The sequence below is a fragment of the Diabrotica virgifera genome, chromosome 7 (assembly GCF_917563875.1).
Source record: "Diabrotica virgifera virgifera chromosome 7, PGI_DIABVI_V3a".
Classification (NCBI taxonomy): Eukaryota; Metazoa; Arthropoda; class Insecta; order Coleoptera; family Chrysomelidae; genus Diabrotica; species Diabrotica virgifera.
The window spans coordinates 6674755-6695176 of NC_065449.1; the positions used below are offsets into that span (position 1 = coordinate 6674755).

At 34.1% G+C, this 20422-nt stretch overlaps 1 protein-coding gene across 1 annotated transcript in view; it reads left to right on the forward strand.

The window, feature by feature from the left end:
- LOC114336363 (sperm flagellar protein 2-like) overlaps nt 1–11313 on the forward strand; it is a 57326-nt gene extending 46013 nt beyond the window's left edge. Inside the window, exons 9-12 of the mRNA XM_028286717.2 lie at nt 58–329; nt 1606–2062; nt 9927–10094; nt 10635–11313. Coding sequence (XP_028142518.1) covers nt 58–329; nt 1606–2062; nt 9927–10094; nt 10635–11300 — 1563 coding nt within the window. The 3' untranslated portion in view covers nt 11301–11313. The remainder of the gene's footprint in view (nt 1–57; nt 330–1605; nt 2063–9926; nt 10095–10634) is intronic.
- The last annotated feature ends 9109 nt before the right edge of the window (nt 11314–20422 follow it).

Here is a 20422-nt window from a genome sequence, read left to right on the forward strand (position 1 = left end):
GAGAACAGTGTCTTGGTAATAAATAAATATACCTAATCACTATATATTATATTCTAGGTACCCATTCAAGAAGAGCTTCTCTTCGTCGATGATGATTTCTTAATAAACGCAGATAGTTTAATGTTTGAAAGTCCAGTTCAACAAGATGTCGAAGAACTATCAGATGATTTATTGTTCAGTGTTTCTAAACTGCAGAAAATCACAGATATACTCTCTGATTTAGCTCCAGACGGTTTTTTGCAGTGTGCAAAATTTATTTTTATTCTTCAGGACTTCATAGCCAGTGAAAAACCATACTTGGTGCCGAAGGAATGGAGAAAGCTAGAAGGGTAATTGTTTTTTCTTTTTTTAAACGCATTAGATTGGATATTTTTCTACGATACAGAGCGAAAACCTACCAACGATGACATTTTTCATGTGTTCTGATATTATATTTTATGCTTTCTTAAGGGGATCGGTACGTATTTTCGGCTGCAATGCTATTCAAATGAGGATTCATTTTTTTCGAATCCTGAGAAAACTAATAAGTATTTTTGAAAAATTTAAACACTGAATGAAATATTACATTATTGCCGAGGGCCAAAAGTCCCTTAAAACTTCTATAATGTTTATTTTAACAAGTTACAGGGGTGAAAAACTAAGAGAAAATGTAGTGTAATTTCTAATTTCAAAGATCTCATTCAAAAGAAACTTTTTATTTATTCTAAGGGACTTTCGGCCCTCGATAATAAGTCTTTAACAAGATAATAATTTAGTCTTTCATTCAGCGTTTAAATTTTTTGAAAATATTTATTAGTTTTTTCAGGATTCGAAAAAAATGGACACCGTGTCCGTGATGATATTTTCCAAATCGAACATTCGCTGTCTTTGTCATACAACGCACTGAGTCGAATAGGATATGGTGACAAGACAGTGACAATTTTAGATATTTGACATGACATCCGGAATATTTTTAGTTTGTTGATTAAATAATATTGATAAATAATTGATAATATTGATAAATAATTGATTTAAAACGTGAACTTAATAAAAAGTTATTTATTGTTTATTATTTATGGAAGATCCAAGCAGAGAATACATCAGGATAATATATTCTGTGATCCAAGTATTTTGTTATTAAAGATGTTCAAAATTGTAAGCGTTCCATAGTAACAATATATTATTAAAAAATCCCTTTATCACTGTTCCTCTTTTCTCGATAGAATATTAATTTTTGTTGTACAGTATATAGGATTACAATCACTGAATAGTGAAAAAATTATCATATTAATTAACAGGATTAATAATGTATGCGATTATACAACTAACAGTTATCCAAGAATATTCAAAAGCCATCTCTTTAAAGTTAATGATGACATTGTCAAGTATGTAAATGTTTACATATCCATACCAGTGAGAATTTTGCTAATACACGTAATTTTCCGTGTAAAGCCAGAAAAAGTAGGGGTAGCAGTAAAATATTTGCGCTCATACTCTTAAAGTTCAATATCATATGAAGATTTGTTTTATATAAGCTTTTGAACTGGATGTCTTAAATTTTTTTCACCCTCTTTATACTCCTACATTACTCAAGTATTATATATGTTTCATCGTGTTGCTTTCCAGGTACCGAGTTAAATATCTATCCCAAAGACTATTTGAAAGTCAAAGCTACATCACCTGGAAAGACTTTATAATATACAACTTAACCATACCAATTCCGACAGACAAAGAACTCGTCTCCTTAAAAAATCAATGCTTACTCATCGATACCCTACGTTCAGAAGTAATCTCCAAAGAAGAATTTCTTCGTCTACATTTTTGGTTCGACAAAGACGATGAGAATAAAGATAAGAGCAATGGTGATTCTGTGAAGAAGTTATTGTTTGAGATGTACAGGTATGATAAAGAATCCTGTAACTATACGGCAATGCTTTTGGATTTTTGTAAAGGTGCGTCTACACAAGAGGGTGTAGCAAAAGCATTGGCCGTCGTAATTGGTAAGCCTGTTTGTTGGAGTGAAGATATAGGAAGAAGCTTTGTTGAAGAAGTTTTTCGCAAAAGAGAAATTCATGAAGAGGAGGTAAGTATTATTTGAGGCGCTCAGAGCAACAGTGGCCTAAAGCCACAAGTTGAGAATTTTTAGATTAATATATCAATAAAAGCAGCAACATTAAATCTTTGGATTAGCAAGAGTCTACACAAGCTACCTCTATACAGGGCGTCCCGGAAAATAGTGCGTTCCTTAAAGGTATAGGTAGAAGGCACCATGTAGAACAAAAAACTCTTATAACATTTTTTTCTAAATGCAACCCTTTTGACCAAAAAATTAAAATACATTTTGGTATGCAAATTTAGATCTGACAACTATGTGCGGTACGCAAATTTAAGCATAGAGAGTCCCATGTAAATAGATAGAAGATAGATAGTAAACAGATAGTTTTAAAGAATCCTGTTTAGTGTCAATGCCGAAAATGTTTTCGAATCGTGAGTGTATTACCTATTATGTTATTACGTTGATTATTTATGGCAGATCACTAAATGGAGAAGCATACTATAATTAATTTCTTTCAAAATGTTTTGTCGGTATTTCTCGTCGTATGAATCGTGTTTGTGAAACGTTACTTGAAACATCTATTCGGTATAATAATTATTTTCAAGTAAGTACAACTTAGCTATTTAAGTTCACAAGTAAACAAATTACTGAGACATTATCTGGTGTATTTAAGTTCCACTGTAAACTATTAAAACTATGTAATTCAGTTAAAGCCCTCAGCAACACTCAGCATTCAACACATTTAAACCTTACTAAATACATAATACTAGTTCAGTTAAAAGATGTGTTTTATGTTAAAAGATGTGTAATTCGTTTAAAATTATGCAATAGGTATTTCAGTACATTTCAAAAGAAAATAATTTTAGTAAACAAATAGTAAATACATAAGTATTACCTACTATTAGGTTGGATTATTTTAAATACTGTAAATCACAATAACAAACGAGTTCTTATTATCTGTTATTATTCCGTAGTGCGTACGATGTTGCCAGTTTATTAAAATTTCCAAACATTAAAATACAGGTATATGGAAAACAATGTTAACTTTTTTTGGAAACGGTTAACTTTAGAAAAAATGGTATAGGACTTTTTTGTTCCAAATTGTGTATTCTCTCCATACCTTAAAGCAGTCATGTCAAAGATACGGCCCGCGGGCCGCATCCGGCCCCCGGGCCATACCAATACGGCCCGCGATCGCAATGTGTCACAGAAAGAAGAATCATGTTTTTTAGAGCTTTTAGACTTCACTCGATTGCTCTACGGAAGTTTTAAAATGCGTACATTACACTACATTTATAAGTAATTTCAAAGGCAGCGCGTGCCTAGACAAGCGAGAGAGATAGACAGTAACACCATCTCTTAGCGGAAACACCCTATTATTTTTGTTGAGAACAATAGAATCTTCCATGCGCTTCGAGTCTAGACTAGAACCTTCCTTATCGATATAAAAGAAGTGCGTCGACAAACCCTGAAGAGGACAAAATCCTAAACGGGGAAGCACATTGAACGCATTTCTTCTGAACATTATCCAGACAAGCAAATCAAAGAATGTAGTAGTAGTAGTGTCACGTGAGTCAGTTGCGAAGTAGTGGTTGAGAAGGTATTGTACATTTGTTTGTGTCGTGCGTGTGCGATATCCATAATTGTGTCGAGTTCCATATTTGTTACGATTTCGGCATAATGTCACAAAAACGTAAAGTTGATAGTGAACGTAGAGTTTTTCAGTCTAAATGGGAAAATGCATATTTTTTCATAGAATGGAAAGGTAAACCACTGTGTTTGATTTGCAATCAAACAGTTGCTGTTTGTAAGGAGTTTAACTTGAAGAGACACTATGATACGAATCATAAATCAAAATTCGATTGTTACACTGAAAAAATAAGAATGGACAGATTGTCATCTTTAAAATCTAAACTTCAAGGTCAACAATCGATGTTTACTAAAGCTAATACTGAGAGCGAAGATGCCCTGAAATCAAGTTTTATTATTGCATTAGAAATCGCGAAGAGATCAAAACCTTTCACTGATGGTGATTTTATTAAAGACTGTATGTTGAAAGTTGCCGATGTTTCATTTCCATTTCAAAAGTCAATAATTCAAAATATTTCGCTGTCAAGAAACACTGTTGCTTCAAGAATAAATGATTTATCTCAAAATTTGGTTCTTCAACTGAAGGAGAAAATTAAGGAATTTACAAACTTTTCACTGGCTGTTGATGAAAGTACTGATACTGTTGATACAGCTCAACTTGCTGTTTTTATACGAGGTATTAACAGTAACTTTGAAATAACTGAAGAACTATTAAAGTGCGTTCCATTGACAGGTACTACAACAGCAAATGATATTTATTCTGCATTGGAGCATTTGATGGCAGAATATGGACTCGATTGGAATATACTTAGCAGCACAACTACGGATGGCGCTCCTGCCATGGTTGGCCAACATTCGGGCGTTGTAACTAAATTAAAACAGAAAACATCAGGAAATTTTGTGGGATTTCACTGTATAATTCACCAGGAATCATTGGCATCCAAACATTTAAAAATGGACCATGTCATGCAACCTATAATTAAAATAGTAAATTTTATAAGGAGCAGAGGACTAAATCACCGACAGTTCAGGCAGTTTTTACAAGATTTGGACGAAAAGTTTTCTGATGTCCCTTATTTCACCGAAGTTCGTTGGCTCAGTCGAGGAGTAGTTTTAGAAAGATTTTTTGCATTACGTGACCCTATTCAAGCTTTCATGTTAGAAAAAGGCAACCCAATTGATTATGACAATGACTGGTGGGTTGATTGTGCCTTTTTGGTAGATATGAATAAACACTTGACTGATCTGAATGTAAAGTTACAGGGTAAAAATCTGATTGTCACTCAAATGTACTCATGTATTCAAGCCTTTGAAACAAAGTTGAGGCTGTGGGAAAATCAGGTAAAAAATCAAACTTTGGATCATTTCCCTCATTTAAAATCATTTGGCACAGTGGATCAAAAAAAATTGGATCAATATTCTCAACTTCTGCAAAATCTTATCACGGAATTCAACAATCGTTTTGAAGACTTCCACAAAATGAATGAAATGAAATTCCCAATTTTCAACAATCCATTCAATTTTGAAGCTTCACAGGCACCAGTTCATTTGCAAATGGAGTTGATAGATCTTCAATCGGACAGTATTTTGAAAGAAAAAATTAAAGAGGTTAACGCACTTACATTTTATACACAATATTTCAAGAGTTTGGATAACTACCCGGAATTAAAAAAGCATGCAGCACGCATTCTGTGCATGTTTGGTAGCACCTATTTATGTGAGCAGATGTTTTCCGTCATGAAAATAAATAAGAACAAACATCGCACAAGACTTACAAATGAACATCTCCAATCAATTCTTAAAATAAATACAACGAATATGATACCTGACATCAATGAGCTTGTCAAAAACAAGAGAAGTCAGGTATCTGGATCCTCGAGCTCAAAATAATTACCCTCTTTTATAACTTTGATATGATTTTTAACAACCGTATATTATAAGTATACTATTAAATAAAATGTTATAATAATTCAGTACATTTTTTTTTATTTGAATCTGGCCCGCCGACACATTCTGAATTTAATATATGGCCCTCTGCAAAATTGAGTTTGACACCCCTGCCTTAAAGGAACGCACTATTTTCTGGGACACCCTGTATTTGGCTAACCGGTGCTACATAATTTGTAACGCCATCCCATAAGCATAATGGAAATACGAATGCAAAGATTGCATTTATCTCAAAACTTCGTTTTTGGAGTTAGGCCACTGTTGCTCTGAGCGCCTCATTTTTCCTCTTCTTTCAGTACCCTGTCCGATTATCGAACGTTGGCAATCACATTAGCAATAATAGCATTGTTTACAGCAGCTCGAAACGGATTAGCGAATGCCTCTTTTTGGAGCCAAGATGTTCTTCTTCAGCCTAGACCTCCCCTTCCGGCGATATTGCCCTGTATTATGAGACGTAGAAGGTTATATCTCTCTGGATGTCCCATTACATGACTGAAATATTGAAACTTTCGATATAGTTTATGTTATTTCTGTGCTCTCTTTCATTTGATCTGCTTGTTCTTCTTTCTAGCATGATGCCATCAAGTCTTTCCCGGACAATGAGGTCCAGCATTCTCGCTATCGTTTTGGTGGTCTACCTTGTGGTCTTTTACCTACTAGGTTATTCGTTTTTGCGCTTTTAACGAGTCTGCTGTCCTCCATTCTCTTTTCTCTTTATATGCTTGTTCCAATATCTTCGTCTCTGTCGGATACACCTTCCTATGTCCTGTATTCCAAAGTTTTGTCTGATATCTTCACTTCTTATTCTATCACGTATAGTTTTGCCATGTATACTTCTTAGTGTTCTCATTTCAACTGTTCTCATCATTTGCAACGTTTTATTTGTGTCTGGTCTTGTTTCTGCCGCATGTGTTATACAGGGTGTCCCGAAAAGATTGGTCATAAATTATACCACAGATTTTGGGGTCAAAAATAGGTTGATTAAACCTCACTTACCTATATACAATAGTGCACACAAAAAAAGTTACAGCCCTTTGAAGTTACAAAATGAAAATCGATTTTTTTCAATATATCGAAAACTATTAGAGATTTTTTATTGAAAATGGAGATGTATCATCCTTATGGCAGGAAAATCTTAAAACAAAATTATAGTGAAATTTGTCCACCCCATAAAAAATGTATGGGGATTTTGTTCCCTTAAACCCCCCCCCCCCCCCCCCAACTTCTGTGTACGTTCCAATTAATTCATTATTGTGGTACCATTAGTTAAACACAACGTTTTTAAAATTTTTAAAACTTTTTTGCCTCTTAGTACTTTTTCGATAAGCCAGTGTTTATCGAGATACTTTGAATATTTGTCGAATCCATCATATATTTGTATATGTATAGTTGTACGATTATTATAGAGACCTGTTATACAGGGTGTCCAGAAACTTTACCGACAAACGAAGACAGGAGATTCCTCAGATAATTTTAAGACAATTTAACCCAATTCAACTAGTCCGAAAATGCTTCTTAAGGGAGCTAGAGCTCTTTGAAGATGGCGTCATGAAATTAGTTTTTCCTAAATACCTCCAGAACGCTTAGATTTAGAAAAACGAAAATTGGTATGCGTATTTAGTTTTCAGAGATGAATCGATTCCATCTATCGCAAAATTCTAGTACCGGTCATGGGCGTCCGTTTTGGGTAGAGCAACGGGTATTTTAACGCATAACTTTTTTGTTCTTAAATTTTATGCATTTTTGACACCGTATTATTAAATTGTGAGGTATTCTAGTACTAAAAGGTACTCTTGCTTTAAGTCGGTAGGACACACCGTTTTCTAGAAAAATCGATTTGAAATTTTTCATTTTTGGAATTTGAAAAAAAAATGAAAAGAACTTTTCAACAAAAAACGAAGTATTTTACCAACATAAAGTAAGAGTAACTTTTAATACTCGAATACCTCATAATTTAATAATCTAGTGTCAAAAATGCTCAAAAATTCAAGATAAAAAAGTTATGCTATAAAATAACTGTTGACCTACCCAAAACGGACGCCTATGACCAGTACCAGAAATTCGCAATTAATGAAATCGATTTATCTCTGGAATATAAATAAATGTACCAGTTTTGGTCTTTCTAAACAGTTTTTTTTTTGAAAAAAATTTTTTTAATTCAAAGAGCGAAAATTTTTTAAATCGATTTTTTTAGAAAACGGTGTGTCCTACAGATTTAAAACAAGAGTACCTTTTAGTACTAGAATACTCCATGATTTAATAATCCAGTGTCAGAAATGCATAAAAGTTAAAGATAAAAAGTTATGTGATAAAATAACCGTTGCCCTACCGAAAACGGACGCCTATGATCGGTACTAGAAATTTGTAATGGATGGATTAGATTTATATTTTGAAGATAAATAAGCGTACCAACTTTTGTTTTTCTAAATAGAAGCGTTCTAGAGGTATTTAAGAAAAACTAATTACAAGACGCCATCTTCAAGCAGCTCTAGCTCCCTTAGGAAGCATTTTCGGACTAAGTGAATTGGGTTAAATTAACTTAAAATTATCTGAAGAATCTCCTGTCTTCGTTTGTCGGTAGAGTTTCTGAACACCCTGTATAATCTGAAAATTTATTTATAATTTACACTTCTAGGTATATTTTGAAAAAGAAGCTACATCTCGATAAAAGGTGACATGAAAAAAAGACTAAGAGGCAAAAGTTTTAAAAACACCGTTTAATTAATGGTACCTACCACAATAGATAATAGTTTAATTGGAACGTACACAAACATTTGGGGGGTTTAAAGGAACAAAACCCCCATACATTTTTTACGTAAATATATTGAAAAAGAAGCCGCATCTCGATAAAAACTGGCTTATCGAAAAAATACTACGAGGCAAAAAGTTTTAAAAACGTTGTGTTTAACTAGTGGTATCACAATAATGAATTAATTGGAACGTACACAAAAGTTTGGGGGGGTTTAAGGGAACAAAATCCCCATAAATTTTTTATGGGGTGGACAAATTTCACTATAATTTTGTTTTAAGATGTTCCTGCCATAAGGATGAAACATGTCCATTTCCAATAAAAAATCTTTAATAGTTTTCGATATATTGAAAAAAATCGATTTTCATTTTGTAATTTAAAAGGGCTGTAACTTTTTTATGAGCACATTTGTCCTAAGGTAAGTTAGGTTCAATCAAACTATTTTTGACCCCAGAATATGTGGTATAATTTATTAACAATCTTTTCAGGTCACAGTGTATAATAGGTCTTATTATTGTTTTATATACATATTTTGACTTTGCTTTCAGTATTTAGACATTTGTTCTTCCATACGATTTCTTTCAGGCATCCCGAGATTCTAGCTGCTTTCATTGTTTGTTCTCTGAATTCTGTTGAGAGATTTCCATAGCTTGTTATTTCCGCACCAAGATATTTGAAGTGATTCACCTGTTCCACAATTTTGGAGTCAATTTCCAATTTGCATCTTATCGATACTTTGGAAATTACTAGGCACTTAGCCTTCTCGGTGTTGATGAGCATATTTAGTTCTTTAGCTTTAGTATTTAATGCATGTAGTAGCCTTTGGAGATTGTCTTCAGAATCGGTAATAAAGACAGCATCGTCAGCGTAGCAAACGACTCTAAAGAATGTGTTACCCATCTTAAATCCAGTTGGTCTGAAAAGGTTTTCAATTATTTTGTCCATTATTAAATTAAAAAATATGAAAGGGCCCAGTGAATCGCCTTGATGAATTCCTGTGTTTATAATTATGTCTTCTGTTGCCAAATGTCCTACTCTTATTTTTGTTTTACATTGTTTGTTAATGTCGTGTACTAGGTTCATTAGCCTGTGGTTTAGCACCTTTTCTCCCATTATTTTTAACATATCCTTTAATTACACTCTGTTAAAAGCCTTAGCCATATCGACGAGAAACATATTATGCAGGTTTATTAAATTCTATGGATTTATCTGCTATCTGTCTGATAACAAATATTGCATCAATGATAGATCTACTTTTCCGGAAACCTTGTTGTTCTTCCCGTATGGTTACAGTTTTGGCGATTTCTTTCAGTATAGCTTTTGTGGATGCTTTGAGAGTGTTGGTAAGCAGTATTATTTATTTAATGAAAAACTTATTTCATTTCTTATTCAAGCCACCCAACTAATCTGCAATATTCGTCGATAGAACCCCATCTCAAAAGCCTCCAATTTTATCATTAGTGTCTCTGTAAGGGTCCAGCTGTCCATGCCGTATTTTCTGGAATGCCGAGATGCTTGAGTTATAATCGTTATACGGGGGAGGTTCAAAATAACCTTATTCGTTACAAGTTACAGTACATTAAAAACTTATTATTATTGTTATAGGTACGACAACGAGAAATAGAATTGCAAGAATATAGAGAATTTATTGGATCTATTATTAATAGTATAATTGATAAAACAGTCCATAGCTGTGACAGCGTCGTTATAACAGAAATACTGCCAAGAGATGATGAAGAAACCAGAGAGGTCGGATTCGACATAGATAATCAAGTATGTAAAAAGACTATAGTTTAGGAAAAAACTTTTTTGACACTTTTCGTCATTCCCCTACGCTTTTATCTTGAGTAGTTTGGGGCTAGTGGATAGCGCACACATCTTATGGAAAATGTAAAGTCACTCAAATACAATAAAGCCATCGTCAGCCCTGATTCTACTTTCCATTGATTACCCAGTCTCCGGTAAGGTTGCTCAGGTGTGGCGGGATTCACCCGTGTTATTAAGCCGCACTTATTAAAGGGGATGATAGGAACTGAGTAGGCATGGCTAGAAGCATCCGGAAGCAAAACCCTGCGTTGCGCATCACTGTTCCTTTAACCCCTTCACTCTCAGCTATAAACCTTTATTTTTTCACACGTTGTTCCAAAGAAGAATATGCCGGTGTGAAATTGTTCAGGGAGACTACAGACTGCCTAAATAATCTTTCTTCATTAATATTGCTAGTAGTGCTTTCTGAGAGCAGCTGTTATTTAGACACTTGGCTTCCTTACATAGCTATAAATAAATACAGTAAATACATACACATATTTTCAGGGAGAATATATACCACACGAAAGAAGAGAAACAGCTTCGAGACATTCTAGACATAAAAATGATGTGAAAGGGTTCAGAAACAGTGCCAAGAAAATGTCCAGAGCTTCTGAATCACACGAATACAGGCAACGCAGCAAAAGTAGAAATTCTGAATCACACGAACACAGGCCACGGAGCAAGAGCGGAACTTCTGAGTCACATGAATCCAGGCAACGCAGCAAAAGTGGAACTTCCGAATCACACGAAAATAGGCATCGAATCCGAAGTGTTCCGGAAACTGAAACAACTGGAAAAAGTTATATTAAAGGTGAATCTGTTACAACGACAAGCAGCCATCCACATAAACAAAAAAGCTCTTCTCCACCTACTTCTTCAAATACAATCGGTTTTGAAAATCAAACATCTCCATCACTCTGCTACTTCCTTCGATATGATGACATCGCTAAAGTCTTAGCTGCAACATTATCGAATATTCTCGGTTCAAAAGATAACAAGTTTTTCGACGTTTTGTGTAATATATACCAAATCTGCAAAAACTCTGCTTTCAACAACGAAGTTCTTTGTCACGAGTTTCTGAACTGTAAAGATTTTTTGCAGTTGATGGAAGGCAAGACGAAATTCGTTATCAAATATCCTGGACGAATTGTAAAGGAGATGTTAAAATAAAAAATAAAGTCAATTGCCATAAGTTTTATTTCCTGATCCAATTCTTATTTGCATAGTTTTAATATTCTTAATATTTCAGTTGATTTTTTTCTATTTAATCATTGTATTCCAAAACAATGACAAGAAAATATCCAGAACTTGGAAGTCATACAAAAACAGGCAACGCGGCAAAAGTAGAGCTTCTGAGTCACATAAAAACAGGCAACGCAGCAAAAACAGAACTTCCGAATCACACGAAAACAGGCAACGTAGCAAAAGCAGTGCTTCTGAATATCTGAATTTGCAAAAATAGAACTTCCGAATCACACGAAACCAGGCAACGGATCCAAAGTGTTCCAGAAACTAAAACAAACGCAAAAATGAATTATCTATATTAAAGGTGAACCTGTTACAACGACAAGTAGTTATACGCACCATAAACAAATAAGCTTTTCGGCTCCTACTTCTTCAAATAGGATCGGCTTTGAAAATAAAATATCTCAATCACTCTGCTACTTCCTTCGATACGATGACATCGCTAAAGTTTTAGCTGCAACATTATTAAATATCCTAGGCTCAAAAGACAATAAGTTTTTCGACGTTCTGTGTAATATATACCAAAGCTGCAAAAACTCTGCTTTTAACAACGAAGTTCTTTGTCACGAGTTTCTGAACTGTAAAGATTTTTTGCAGTTGATGGAAGGCAAGACGAAATTCGTTATCAAATATCCTGGACGGATTGTACAGGAGATGTTAAAATAAAAAATAAAGTCAATTGCAATAAGTTTTATTTCCTGATCCAATTCTTATTTGCATAGTTTTAATATTCTTGATATTTCAGTTGATTTTTTTCTATTTAATCCATTGTATTCCAAAATATTAACAAGAAAATATCCAAAACTTGTGAATCATACAAAAACAGGCAACGCGGCAAAAGTAGAGCTTCTGAATCACATAAAAACAGGCAACGCAGCAAAAACAGAACTTCCGAATCACACGAAAACAGGCAACGTAGCAAAAGCAGTGCTTCTGAATATCTGAATTTGCAAAAACAGAACTTCCGAATCACACGAAACCAGGCAACGGATCCAAAGTGTTCCAGAAACTAATACAAGCGCAAAAATGAATTTCCTATATTAAAGGTGAACCTGTTACAACGACAAGTAGTTATACGCACCATAAACAAAAAAGCTTTTCGGCTCCTACTTCTTCAAATAGAATCGGCTTTGAAAATAAAACATCTCCATCACTCTGCTACTTCCTTCGATACGATGACATCGCTAAAGTTTTAGCTGCAACATTATCAAAATATCCTGGGCTCAAAAGACAATAAGTTTTTCGACGTCCTGTGTAATTTATACCAAAGCTGCAAAAACTCTTCTTTTAACAACGAAGTTCTTTGCCACGAATTTCTAAACTGTAAAGTTTTTTTTTGCAGTTGATGGAAGGCAAGACCAAATTCGTTATTAAATATCCTGGACGGAATGTAAAGGATATATGTTAGAATAAAAAATAAAGTCGATTGCAAGTTTTATTTGTCAATACACTCCTTATTTGTATATTTTTAATATTTTAATGATTCAGTTGATTTTTTTTTATTTAGTCCTCTGGAAACAACAGATAAAGTATGGTTTAAACGAAACTACGTAAAAACAGGAGTTTTCCGTTCTTGGATAGTCTGTGACCTATTTCCCATACGCTTTTGCTTTTTAATATTAATCCCTTAAAAAATAATCAAGAGGTGTCAAATCCCGGAATTTTGCTGGCCATTCGATAGCTCCTCTTCTTCTAATCCAACGTTTTGGAATGTTACTGTCGAGAAACTAGCAAACGCCTCGAAGGTAATGGGGAGGTGCTCCATCTTGCTGAAACTAAATTGAAGTATTCACGAGATGGGATGTGATTGGATCAAAAATGATCCAGAAACTGAAAAACCGAAAAAATTAATTGTATTAACGGCGATTCTGGTGTAACAAGTATAGCCATCCGCTACATAAACAAAAGGTTTTTCTCCACCTACTTTTTCAAATACAATCGGTTTAGAAAATCAAAACTCTTTATCACTCTGTTACTTCCTTCGATACGATGACATCGCTAAAGTTTTAGCTGCAACATTATCCAATATGCTCGGCTCAAAAGATAATAAGTTTTTCGACGTTTTGTGTAATTTATGCCAAAGCTGCAAAACCCTGCTTTCAACAACGAAGTTATTCTTTGTCACGAGTTTCTGAACTGTAAAGCTTTTTTGCAGTTGATGGAAGGCAATACCAAATTCGTTAGTAAATATCCTGTACGGATTGTAAAGGAGATGTTAAAATAAAAAATAAAGTAAATTGCAAGTTTTATTTCTTGGTCCAATTCTTATTTGCATAGTTTTAATATTCTTAATATTTCAGTTGATTTTTTCTATTTAATCATTGTACATATTCCAAAACAATGACAAGAAAATATCCAGAACTTGGAAGTCATACAAAAACAGGCAACGCGGCAAAAGTAGAGCTTCTGAATCACATAAAAACAGGCAACGCGGCAAAAACAGAACTTCCGAATCACACGAAAACAGGCAACGTAGCAAAAGCAGTACATCTGAATATCTGAATTACACGAAACCAGGCAACGGATCCAAAGTGTTCCAGAAACTAAAACCAGCGGAAAAATGAATTATATTAAAGGTGAACCTGTTACAACGACAAGTAGTTATACGCACCATAAACAAAAAAGCTCTTCGGCTCCTACTTATTCAAATACAATCGGCTTTGAAAATAAAACATCTCCATCACTCTCTGCTACTTCCTTTGATATGATGACATCGCTAAAGTTTTAGCTGCAACATTATCGAATATTCTCGGTTCAAAAGACAACAAGTTTTTCGATGTTTTGTGTAATATATACCAAAGCTGCAAAAACTCTGCTTTCAACAACGAAGTTCTTTGTCACGAGTTTTTAAACTGTAAAGCTTTTTTGCAGTTGATGGAAGGCAAGACCAAATTCGTTAATAAATAAATATCCTGGACGGATTGTAAAGGAGATGTTAGAATAGAAAATAAAGTAAATTGCAAGTTTTATTTCCTGATCCACTCCCTATTTGTTTACTTTTAATATTCTTAATGATTCAGTTGATGTTTTTTTTTTGTATTTAGTCATTATTGTATTCCAAAACAGTGACAAGAAAATATCCAGAACTTGGAAATCATACAAAAACAGGCACGGCAGCAAAATCAGAGCTTCTGAATCACATGAAAACAGGCAACGCAGCAAAAGTGGAACTTCTGAATCACACGAAGACATGCAACGCAGCAAAAGCAGTACTCCCGTATTACACGAAACCAGGCAACGGGTCCGAAATGTTTCAGAAACTGAAACAACCGGAAAAATGAGTTATATTAAGGGCAATACTGATGTAACGATAAGTTGCCATAAACAACTGAAGGTTGGCTATAACTACAGCAAATTGTCCTTAGTATCTCAATCTGTTCTTAGTATCGAATGTTTATCCATGCCTGTCCAGTCTCTTACGTTCTTCAGCCAGGAGCATTTTCTTCTTTCTTACTTTCCCTTCCATGTTCTGCCTTAGAAAGTTGTATTTTTCTCCTCTGTAAATATGTCTTAATTAACTCGTTTTTCTGTTTTTTACAACATTTTGGAGTTCTCTTTCAGTCCTCATTCGTCTCAGCACCCCATCGTTGGTTACGTGTACTGTCCAAATTATCTTTACCATCCTTCGAAAAACCCACATCTCAAAGGCTTCTATACTGGGGCGTCATTTGAAATTTTGATTGGGGGGGCAAGCATTATATACAGGGTGATTCATTAAGAATGTCCAATCTTTGAGATGTAGGTTCTAGACCTCAAAATATTAAGATTTAACCCAAATCATTTAAATAAAATGTGGCTCGTTACTGAGTTACAGGGTGTTTGATTTAAAAATTTAATAACTATTTTTACCCAGGGCTTTAAAACTTTTTGACATATCCTTGTCATACTTGGCAGAAAATATAGGTACTGTATATCCTACTAAATTATGATAAATAAGCTTTTCTGGCTACTACAAGAGGCGTACGACAGGGGAAAGTGAATGGTTGACCCTTCCCAAATTCTACGCCACTGGCGAAATTGCTATTTTATTTAGCACAATATTTCGATTCTCAAATACTTTCTGTGTAAGTAATATTAGTATAAGAGCTGTGAGACATTTTTGAGTAGGTATTTTAGGCAACCTGAAAATTTTTCAGGTGACTCTTCTATGATAGCCTAATACAAAAATGCCGGTCTGGCTGGAGGGTAGCGGTTATTTTCCCCAAAAATCCCCCCCAAATTTAAAAAAAGAGTAAAAATTTTTTTACAAAAAAATATCATTGATATGACTTGAAAGTAAATTTAAATATTCAAATATAAAGAAAATAAACAGACAAGGCGATTTGAGGGCGATTTTAACTCTGCAAGATACTTGCATGGGCGCCCCAGGATTATTTTCAGGGGGTGCATCTGAACTTCAGAAGATTTCATCTGAATCTGTACATACTATTAGTGAGTATAAAATATACAATTATACATGCATACCTATGTACATTCCTTCCGGACAGGGAGGTGCAATTGTTATTTTGGCAGGGTATTTTTTAATTTTAAATATAAATATTCTAAAAAAGACACGTTTTTTTTGGTGACATTATCCAATTGCCATGTGATCAAACAAATTACGCGTGCATATAAATGAAACCACTATAGGTAAGCAGCAGTGTGAGAAAGAGCTTATACCGATAGCTGTTTGCGTCCTCTGTTGTAGCTGAGCGAGTCCGTTCGCTCGAGAAAAATCACATAACCTGGCGATATCCATGTTGTTGTTTCTCGAAACGTTAGAGTAATTATTATATATTATAGTTTTTCAAGTAACTTTTTCTTAATTAAAGAAAAATAATACGTACTATACAATAGATTTTGCAAATATGATAGAAAAAGACAAATTTATTATTATAAATATATAGGTAGAAAAGTATAAAACTATAAACTAAATTAATTCTGTGTCCGAATCTTGTACTTCTTCTTCAAATTTCTAATCGGAGCTTAAATGTTCATTCTCATCTTCTTCGTCAGACTCTCCTCGAGACTCAGATTCCTCTTCTACATGATCTGTAAATACTTGTAATATGTATTTAAAATTAATTAAAAATAATCTGTGATTAATTAATTAAGTTGCTACGTATTCTCTGTCCTTTTATACAGAGTCGAAGCCTGGACAATCACGGGCGCATCTGAAGAAAGACTTGCCATTGTTGAGATGTGGTGTTATCGAATAATGTAAAAAATATCATGCACACAACACTTAACACACAGGGAAACATTAAGAAAGATGAAAAAGGCAAAATAAGAAATACTCAACACTATGAAGGAAAGAAAAATGAGCTAAAATAAATATACATTCTCTTCTTCTTCATCAGACTCCCCTCGATACTTAGATTCTTCTACCTGATCTGTAAATAGTTGTAATATGTATTTAGAATTAATGAAAAATTAATTAGTGGTTAATCGATTGAGTTGCTACGTATTCTTACTTATATAACCAATGCTTAATACTTTTCCTTATATAACCAATCACATCACGTTTTTTATTTCTTAGTATATGACCAAAGTAGCTCATGTTTCTTTCCTTCATAGTGTTGAGTATTTCTTTTGCCTTTTTCATCTTTCTTAATGTTTCCGTGTTTGTTAGGTATTCGATAACTCCACATCTCAACAACGGTAAGTCTTTCTTCAGATGAGCATGTGATTGTCCAGGCTTCGACTCCGTATAAAAGGACGGAGAATACGTAGCAACTAAACTAATTAATGATACAACTATTTACAGATCATGTAGAAGAGGAATCTGAGTCTCGAGGGGAGTCTGACGAAGAGGAAGAGAATGAATATTAAGGCTCAGATGAGGAGTTTGAAGAAGAAGTACAAGACTCGGCCACAGAAATAATTTAGTTTATAGTTTTATACTTTTCTACCTATATATTTATAATAATAAATTTGTCTTTTTCTATCATATTTGAAAAGTCTATTGTAAAATACGTATTATTTTTCTTTAATTAAGAAAAAGTTACTTAAAAAACTATAATATATAATAATTACTCTAACGTTTCGAGAAACAACAACATGGATATGGCCAGGTTATGTGATTTTTCTCCTGCGAACGGACTCGCTCAGCTACAACAGAGGACGCAAACAGCTATCGGTATACGATCTTTCTCACACTGCTGCTGACCTATAGCGCTTTTCATTTATATTCACGCGTAATTTTTTTGATCACCTGACAATTGGAAAATTTCACCAAAAAAAACCTGTTTTTTTTAGAATATTTATTTTTATTATTAAAAAATACCCTGTCAAATAACAATTGCACCTCCCTGTCCGGAAGGAATGTACATACATAGCTATGCATGTATAGTTGTATATTATATACTTCTTAATAGTATGTACAGATTCAGATGAAATCTTCTGAAGCAGATGCATCCCCTGAAAATAATCCTGGGGCGCCCATGCAAGTATCTTGCAGAGTTAAAATCGCCCTTAAATCGCATGGCCTGTTTATTTTCTTTATATTTGAATATATAAATTTACTTTAAAGTCACGTCAATGATATTTTTTGTAATAACAATTTTTACCCTTTTGTTTAACTTTGGGGGGGATTTTTGGGGAAAATAACCGCTACCCTCCAGCCAGACCGGCATTTTTGTATTAGGCTATCATGGAATAGTCAGCTGAAAAATTTTCAGGTTGCCTAAAATACCTACTCAAAAATGTCTCACAGCTCTTGGACCATATACTCTTAATTTGTAACGTTAAAGTCATTAGTTTTCGAGATATTATAGTTGAAAATGAAACAGCATAGCTATTTTGATTAATGTATTGTGCTCCTTCATTTTTAACTTTAAATATATCGAAAACTAATGATTTTATCGGTACGGATGAAGAGTATATTATTTGCATAGAAAGTATTGGAGAATCGAAAATTTGCAATAAAATAGTAATTCCGCCAGTGGCGTAGAATGTGGAAAGGGTCAACCATTCACTTTCCCCTGTCGTACGTTTTTGGTACTAGCCAGAAAGTTTTATTTAACATATTTTAGTAGGCTGTACAGTATCTACACTATCTGCTAAGTATGATAAGGATATGTCAAATACTTTTAAAATACTGGACACAAATAGTTTATATGTATGTATTAAGGATGTTTTGATTTAAAAATTATTTATACCCAGTACTTTAAAAGTATTTGAAATTGCCGTATCATACTTGCCAAAAGTGTAGGTACTGCACACCTTACTAATTTATGTTAAATAAATGTTTCTGGCTATTACCAGAGGCGTACAGGGGAAAATGAATGGTTGAACCTTCCCAAATTCTACGCCACTGATGGAATAAAATCATTAGTTTTCGAGATATTTTAAGTTAAAAATGAAGGGGCAAAATACATTAATCAAAATAACTGTAAAGTGTCATTTTCAACTTCAAATATCTCGAAAACTAATGACCTTAACGTTACGAATGAAGAGTATATAATTTACATAGAAAGTATTGGAAAATCGTAATATTGTGCTAAAATAGCAATTTCGCCAATGGCGTAGAATTTGGGAAGGGCAAACCATGCACTGTCCCCTGTCGTACGCCTCTGGTAGTAGCCAGAAACGCTTGTTTATCATAATTTAGTAGGGTGTACGGCAACTACACTTTCTGCAAAGTATGACAAGGATATATCAAATAGTTTTAAAGTACTGGGTAAAAATGGTTATTAAATTTTTAAGTAGAACACCCTGTAACTCAGTAACGAGGCACATTTTATATATACCTCGTCCAATTTACTTACCGTTGCACGTCATCCGCGCCATAGCCTGTGACACGATACCAACACGAAATATCTAGGCGGTAGGCCGGTAGGTGTGTTCCCCTTTAGAATCATTTTGATTCTAAAAAAGAACACACCCACCGCCTAAATATTTCGTGTTGGTATCGTGTCACAGGCTATGGCGCGGATGACGTGCAACGGTAAGTAAATTGGACGAGGTATAAGTGACTTGGGTTAAATCTTAATATTTTAAGGCCTAGAATCTACAACTCAGAGATTGGACATTCTTAATGAATCAAAGAAGAAGAAACAAATTGAGTTAAGAGTGAAAGAAATTAATTGGCTTATAGGTAGAAAATCTCGACTCTCAATTGAGAACAAACTGCTGATTTATAAAACAGTCATCAAACCTATATGGACGTACGGTATAGAACTATGGAGTTGTGCCAGCAAATCAAACACAAAAATTATCCAAAGAACTCAATCAAAAATTCTACGCACCATCGCAAATGCCCCGTGGTACATTTCCAACCAAACCCTTCATACAGACCTAAACATCCCGTTAGTCAGCACAGTAATTCAAGAAAGAGCCAACAGACATCACGAGAAATTGGAAGACCACCCCAACCAATTAATATTACCATTACTACAGCCACTAAACAACAGAAGATTGCGAAGATTATGGCCCATAGATCTTCGCTGAAACTGAGGTGAAACCGCTGGGTGATGTACCTCATAACGCCATTTTAGTGTACAATAATACATTGATATATGTTATTGTACTTGTTATCAAATTAGCTTATAGAATTATGTAATTCTGATTGTTAATAAATGCTTACAAAAAAAAAAAAAAAAAATTCTTTGAAAAGCGGACTCTAATATCATTAATGCTTCATTTGAGTTGTTTTGTACTTAGTCGTCTGAAAACAACAGATAAAATTTGGAAAGTATGGTTTAGAGGAGCCATGCAAAAACAGTACATTGCGTAGTTTTTTCACAATAATGAAATGAAACTAAAAAAATTCAATTTTTTTACTTAAATGTTAATAAAAAATCGATGAAGCAGTAAAAATTTCAATGCCCACGAGATAGTACGCGCTTTCTATTGACTTCCCCAGATACTCCAATTAAAAAATAGCGGCCAATAATTTTCCGATTTTTAAACATTATTTCCTGGGCTATTGCTATTACCCGTTATCCCATTTACCTGTAACGACGGTTGCATAAGTAGCAGGAAGTATAATTTTGGCAACCATGTTTCACTTGTGATTGTGATTTCAAAAGGCCCGGATTACGTACACTCGATACGCATCGTATCCG